General features: G+C 37.5%; 1 protein-coding gene across 1 annotated transcript in view; it reads right to left on the bottom strand.

The window, feature by feature from the left end:
• Nucleotides 1-2,072: 2,072 nt before the first annotated feature.
• Nucleotides 2,073-7,228, bottom strand: part of ABCA13 (ATP binding cassette subfamily A member 13) — a 158,050-nt gene continuing 152,894 nt past the window's right edge. Inside the window, 3 exon segments of the mRNA XM_075024263.1 lie at nucleotides 2,073-2,162; nucleotides 4,380-4,514; nucleotides 5,957-6,062. Coding sequence (XP_074880364.1) covers nucleotides 2,073-2,162; nucleotides 4,380-4,514; nucleotides 5,957-6,062 — 331 coding nt within the window.

Genomic DNA, 7,228 nt, shown 5'->3' with positions numbered 1-7,228 from the left:
GACGCTCTACCACTTCCCCTGCTGCGATACAACACGGACCCCCCCCAGCCCACTCCCCAGTTATATACTAAGCATAACATCACATGATATGGAATATCCCCTTGGCTAGTTCAGGTCAGCTGACCTGGCTGTGCCCCCTCCCAGCTTCCTGTGAAAATTAACTCCATCCCAGCTGAACCCAGGACAATTGGTTTCAGACTATAACTCCAAGATGCTTGGCTGTGCCTTGTAAATTCAGTTTCCTCCACCCTAAGATCCTGAAATTAAGCAGGACACTTTTATGATAGCATACACCTGTTTCTGCCCAAAATTTCCTGCATCTGCCTTCTTTTTCTTTTACCTCCATTACTTCTTTCACACTCTGCTTTGTAAGATTGACCTTTTTTTAATTCTGACTGGGGACCTTAGAAACTTTCCACTCACAGCCTCGTGCAGAAATTAAAGATGACTGGTTTCACCTCAAACATGGCCATCCCATTGCGCCATGGCGTTTCTACCAGGATGGTGACTGTTGGGCTTTAATGTGCTTCGGCTCTTGAGGAGCACGGCAGAGTTCTGATATTATGTAGCAGACTGTATATACCAAACCATTCTAATGATAAAGCAGCTTCATAAGCTCACTCTGATCCATATGTACATGCAGACTAAGTCTGTAAATCTTCACATTTTTTAAAATTTTTCCAGGATTTAACTTCACCTTTACAGAAATAGGTAACTTGAATTCTGACTTTAAAAAAGCATAGTGGGCCAAAACCATACCAACAAATCAAGCCTCAATAAACAGTCTTCTGAGTCAGCTTGCAAAGCCTGAAACACAGATACATATTTTTTAGTATTCCATCATCATACAGCAGGGAATTAGAGCAGCAGCACTGAAAAAATGTCCATTTAAAATCAAATTCTTCCATCTCAAAGTACACTTCCCCCTCCTCTGCCCACCCCAGAAATATATTGCAGCAATCCACTTCTAAGTCACTGGTTCTACAATCTCAGCTATCAGTCAACATAGCCCAATAAAAGTTGCATCAGCTACTTTTCATAGGAGCACCAAAGACTTGTTTTGGAATACACAAAGAGTTTGGAATACACAAAGAGTTTTTATTCATTAAATGTTCACTTCTTTTACGCATGTATAGGCTGAAGGTTGTGGCATGGCCTTGTCTGAAGTATCTAGCATCATAATATATATTTATTGAAAAGTTTATTGATCAATGTCTGAAAGCTTATCTTATTTTCTTTTAACATGCCCATTAAACAGCATTTTGACATTCTTTTTGGGAAAAAAAACCCAACCCAAACAAACAAAAAGATGAGAAAAAAGCAATAGGTCATTAAAAAGATACTCGAGAATGCCTGCAGCAGTAACCTGCAGGCATAAGGGAAAACTCATTGTCAAGCATGATCTATAGAACATTGTTAAATTTACTTAAGAAAACTAGGAAGCAGACTAGTACACTATTAACCTCTTTAACATAAAACCTGATGGAATATAGGCCATCCTTTATACAATAAAAAGGCTAATTTAGCTTGTCACAACACAGAACTGAATTAATATGGAAGTCAAAAGGCTCTCAATTTGTGCTATTAAATACAAATACTGGGTGATAGCCTAGCTATTGCTACAATTCCATGGGATTTTCTTGCCTTGTCATGTAAAAATCAGATAGTAAGTGTGCATGAAAGAGATTAATGTAGTCAAATGACTGTAGAGCCACCACCAAAAAAAAAATCTGCTATACACTGTGACATTTCACATCAGCCTTTTTTTCCTTTTTTTTCCCCCCTCACAAAGCTGCATTAATAGGCCGTTTATATTATAAAATTCCAGTTAATTAAAAAATATTACTTTTTGGCAGATTTTTGATCTGCATGTAACTAGTTTCTTGTTTTACTGAGAATTGATAGCATTCCTTCTGGCCTACAAATGCAAACTGACCTCTGCCTCTACTATTTGTTTCTTATACACAAATTCTTAACAGCTGAAAAGTTATTGCATGTAAAATGCATGTATATATACACAAACATACACACACATATATGCAGCTGAATATATGCTGTATCCTATTCTGAGCCTAGACTGGCAGGTGGTCACGATGAACAACAGGGGATTCTTGTGAAAAATGTGAGACTCCTTGCTGTTGTATAGCAAAATTTATGAATACCTGTAAGACATGAAAAAAAGTAATACTTTAACATTACTTGAACTGAAACTTTGGAGACATAATGATAGCATATGTCCATACATTCTGTATGGTATGTCTAAATATTTTTATGGTTTTAATATTTTGTACCAGCTGTGAAAAACTGGTTTGCTGCTAGATGACTGTAAAAGTGAGATTTAGTAAATAACTATTAGAAATCTTATACTAACACTATGATTGAAATAGTAGACAAAAGTGTAGCCAAGTAATTAACTAGTAGAGGTAGTTATAAGTTTTACAATTCTTTGCTCTTATGACTGGATTTTCCTGTACATTAGATAAGAATAATATTGAAATTGACCACGTGTGATTGAAATTGCATTAAGCTTCAAGATCAAAGAACAATGACAAGAACAAAGACTTCAAGGACAGCCAACAGAATCTCAAATGGGTCAGTGGTCGTAAAAGCAGCCCTTCAACTCAGATGAATTCTTCATTGCGCGTGATCGGATGTAAGCAGTACTATGATAATCAGTTAGAATAATTTTTATGTATATGTATACTAATCTGATTAATATGTAATTACATCACTCTATATAACCTGTTTGTGCTGAAGCTGTGGTATGCACACTAGGTGGAATTATCCCCCGTGCATCCAGCACCTGCAATAAAGAACGCCTGCTTTCTAAAACTCCAAAACAACGGTTAAAGAGTATTTCTTTACAGGCCATGAATTTCGGTATCAATAGCTGATGATATTTTTCAGTTGCTTTCCTAAGCATTTGTGACACAAAATTTAATAGTTTATGTTGAGGGAAACCCTCTAGAGATATGTTTTGTAAATTCTAGAAATAATCCCTCTTCACCTCTCCAGCTAACACAATGGTTGATGAATTATAAAAATAATGGTAAAATGAGTTACTAACTTATGTCTGAAAATTATATTTTACTGCTGCACAAGTTAGTGGGAAACAATTGTTTTAATTTGCTTTGAAATGACACACTTCAGGAACTTTAGCCTGCTGTTTCCACCAATAACCATCACAGATGAGGGTCCAGATATTTCAAGGTGAAATTATACTTCTGAACATTGCAGAGTGATGATTCAACAACTAATGTGTCTCCTTGATTTTTTTTTTTAACAGATCTTACTACAGAAAGGCTTGTTTGCTTTTTAATCACACAACTATTTGACAGCAAGGAATGTAAAGGGAAAGATGGCTATTCTTGATTCAAATGATCATATTCATATGCAGACAAACTTAGGATGCGTTATAAGGATGTTTGTTATTCAGCAGAACAATTCTCCTCTTTAAAACTGATGCTCAGCTAGTCAGGGAGAGGAAAGAATGGTAGGTGACTGAGGTGATTAATTACCATGAATAATAGAGAGGAAGTAAACTTGAGTGAACAATGCCTGAACAATCAACAGGCTGAAATTACATTACATCTGGCCATTCAGTGAATAGACCATTTACAAGCAGTTAATAGATCACTACAGATCAGAATACTTCATTAATGATTTGCACATGGGAAAAAGGAGTAAGTTCACACCATCTATCATAGAAAATTAATATTTTGACTAGATGCGACTCTCAGTTTGTAGAATACATAACAAGAAGTTGCATATAAAGATGGTGTAACACATCACAACCACTCAGAAATCCCATCCTTGCCATCAGTTTGTTCTTCCTTTTGCCCAAATAGGATTTCACAGCCTTTGGTACTGAGATCTCTTCTGCCTGCTTGTGCATTTCTACTGTTCCCTAATGTGCAGCATGATACTCATTGCAAAAGAAAACTCTCAAAGGAAAATGTCCTGTAAGTCTATGGTTTACTGGAATTCACAGAGACTGGTTCAGCCTTTTCAAGGACATTGGTAAGATCCCAACTTCTGGACTGTGGAGATGGCAGTTCACAGTCCTACCTTCTCATCCCGCACAGATATAGATGCATCTAAGCACTGATTATGCTTGTGCACAATACAAATATGTGCCTTATGGTGATGCTTTTCTGTGCTCACCTTCAGCGTAAAAGCAGTAGCATTCATGAAATTACTGTGTAGACGTGAAATGGCCTGGAACTGCTGGTTTATCGCATACATTTGGATAATCCAGCAAATGATACAGTATTCCACTACATCAATAATTACAATACACAGCATGTTTAGACAAAAAGGGGGGGGGGTGGGGAGTAGAAAAAAAGGAGAAAAATTAGGAAAAAAAAAGAAAAAAATACCTGCTCTAATGTGGTTTGGCTAATGGGGTAGTGTTTAGTTTGTAGAAAAACTCTGTGATTCTCTAGGACTCTGAAGAGCTCTGCTAAGCACCCAACTTTGTGGGACTGGTACTCGAGCAGGTTAAGATGCTGTACCTTAAAACAAGCAAAAATTATGAAAACAGATAAAAACGAATGCATGTTATGATGAAGTTACACTTTCTTATAACCAGTCTAGCTTCAGTAGGATCACATGGCAGATTAACATGGAAAATACGAGGTTTTAAACAAGAATATATTTTGTCTACATTGGTAGCACAAAGAAATGTTCGTACTCAGAGCACGCATTTTGTGCATGTTCTGAGATGACATTTTGTTAATCTCATAAAAGATATAAAATGTAGGATAATCTTATGTTATAGGTTTTTAATCCAACAGACTAGTGCTGTTACAATGCAGTCTGGGAAAGGCTGAGCACACACACACTTAACACATACACAGACAGGTTCATAACTAAGGTATTTACATGATTCTTTTCATAAACACTGATAAAGTAAAACAAAAAAAAAAATTAAAGGCCTTTGAGAGGTTTTCTTGGAATGTAATAACCATAAGTTTTTGTAAGGCTTCGTATCAAAAGAATCTCAGTAAAGACTGAGACTTATCTCTGGACCTTATCTGAAAGCAATCAAAGCAAATACTGTCAGAGACTACACTGCACTCCTACTTCGGGTGAACACAAAGGCAAGTTCAACTTCATCAACAATAAAAGCAAAAGGAAATTTTCACTCTGTCGTGGTTTAACCCCAGCCAGCAACTAAGCACCACGCAGCTGCTCACTCAATCCCCCTCCACCCAGTGGGATGAGGGAGAGAATTGGGAAAAGAAGTAAAACTCACAGGATGAGGTAAGAACAGTTTAATAGAACAGAAAAGAAGAAACTAATAATGATAATGATAACTCTAATAAAATGACAACAGTAGCAATAAAAGGATTGGAACGTACAAATTATGCACAGTGCAATTGCTCATCACCCACTGATCGATGCCCAGTTAGTCCTCGAGCAGCGATTCTCCCGCCCCCCCTTCCCCCAGTTTATATACTGGGCGTGATGTCACATGGTGTGGAATACCCCATTGGCCACTTTGGGTCAGCTGCCCTGGCTGTGTCCTGTGCCAACTCCTTGTGCCCCTCCAGCTTTCTTGCTGGCTGGGCATGAGAAGCTGAAAAATCCTTGACTTTAGACTAAACACTACTTAGCAACAACTGAAAACATCAGTGTGTTATCAACATCCTTCTCATACTGAACTCAAAACATAGCACTGTACCAGCTACTGGGAAGACAATCAACTCTATCCCAGCTGAAAGCAGGACACATTCAGAGAAAGGGCTTACATTGCTTAAATGACTGTTTGGAGTTGATTTAACCAATATCACAAATCAGATTCTTAAGAATTGCTTAATAGGAAAATAAAAGGGATGCTCATACATACTCTTCCCCAAAAGTCAATATATCCAAAAATGTCTACGTGGTTCTTACCAGCCCATACTTAATCCTGCCATAGAACAAATACTATGATGAGGAGTTTTAGCTGTACATTAAACTGCGTTCCAGGAAAATGCAGTTGTAGACAGTCCAAAATCATTCTTTGAAAGCTCATTTCTTTACTAAGCCAAATCTTGACAGAATAGCCATCTCCAAACCTGAGAATGATACATAGAAACATAAATCCATTTCTCTACACTATGAAGACAAGAAGAACGTTTGCTTCAATTGATTTTCCTACAATTATGTCAAATAACATCATGTATGCCTACTGTATTATCACTGTGATTTTAGTATTATACTATTGAACAATAGAATTTCAATGAGAAATTTGTTAAATTAATGATAACAAAGAGAAACAAAAAAATGTGTGTTATACTTACATTTTAATTACTACAGGATGTTTCACTATCCAATGTACCTGAGCTTATAATTAAACCATGTTTTAATTGCTATATTGGTTTGAATGGTTAGCATAAAGCTATGAACATTACCAATCACAAATACAGAAGAAAAAGAAAGATTCTTTAACTTTTCTAATGAGAAAAATGGGCATGTAGCACTATTTTTTAAATCTTTTAATAAAGCTGCACATTCATATGCAGATTTCAGCAGAGTGAATACAACCGTGTTTTACAGATATGCAAAGGCAAGTATAGGGTTATTTAGGCAGACTGCAAAGTCAATGTATTTTCTTTAGCTCTATGGCCACACAATCTATCTCCAAATAAGTTAGGAAATGAACTTCTCTTTCTCAACATACATGTGATAAAAGTTAAGTACAGGCAATCTAACCAACACATTATTTTTTACTAGATTTACTCATTGCTAATATTTAGTTGGGGAAGTTGCAATAAACCCATAAACACTGACATGGCAACCATATTCTTATGCACATTGCTCAAGCAATTTAAGTTACAATGCACTAGTTCCCAGAGCAAGGTGCAAGGGTAGAGCTCAGAAGAAAGACAGGGCAACACGGGGCTGCTGCTGTGTCCCTCGCCTCCCAGCCCTCCTTTGCAGCTACATGTTCTCCTTCACATGTCTTCACCTTCTAGGTTAATTGTAGGGAAAAAAGCAGCAGGAGCCAAGTCAGAAGAGCTCTCCTCTGCCACTGCTGTTCCCTGTTGCTGGTGAGCAATAGAAAGGCAGAGCTGGTAGAGGGACAGGGAGCTTGGACTGCACTGCCCACATCCTCCCAGAAACCTGCCACTTCCTCAGTCTTCCCACTGACCACCACTCCCACATCCTTCACTCAGCATTACTTCTTCACTCTCCAGCTCCACAATTACTCATCACCAAATCCGCTACTCTAGTTCTTCAG

This window comes from Buteo buteo, chromosome 3 (assembly GCF_964188355.1).
Source record: "Buteo buteo chromosome 3, bButBut1.hap1.1, whole genome shotgun sequence".
Classification (NCBI taxonomy): domain Eukaryota; kingdom Metazoa; phylum Chordata; class Aves; order Accipitriformes; family Accipitridae; genus Buteo; species Buteo buteo.
The sequence above is the reverse complement of the archived record's forward strand: the minus strand, read 5'-3'. Positions and strand labels throughout refer to the sequence as shown.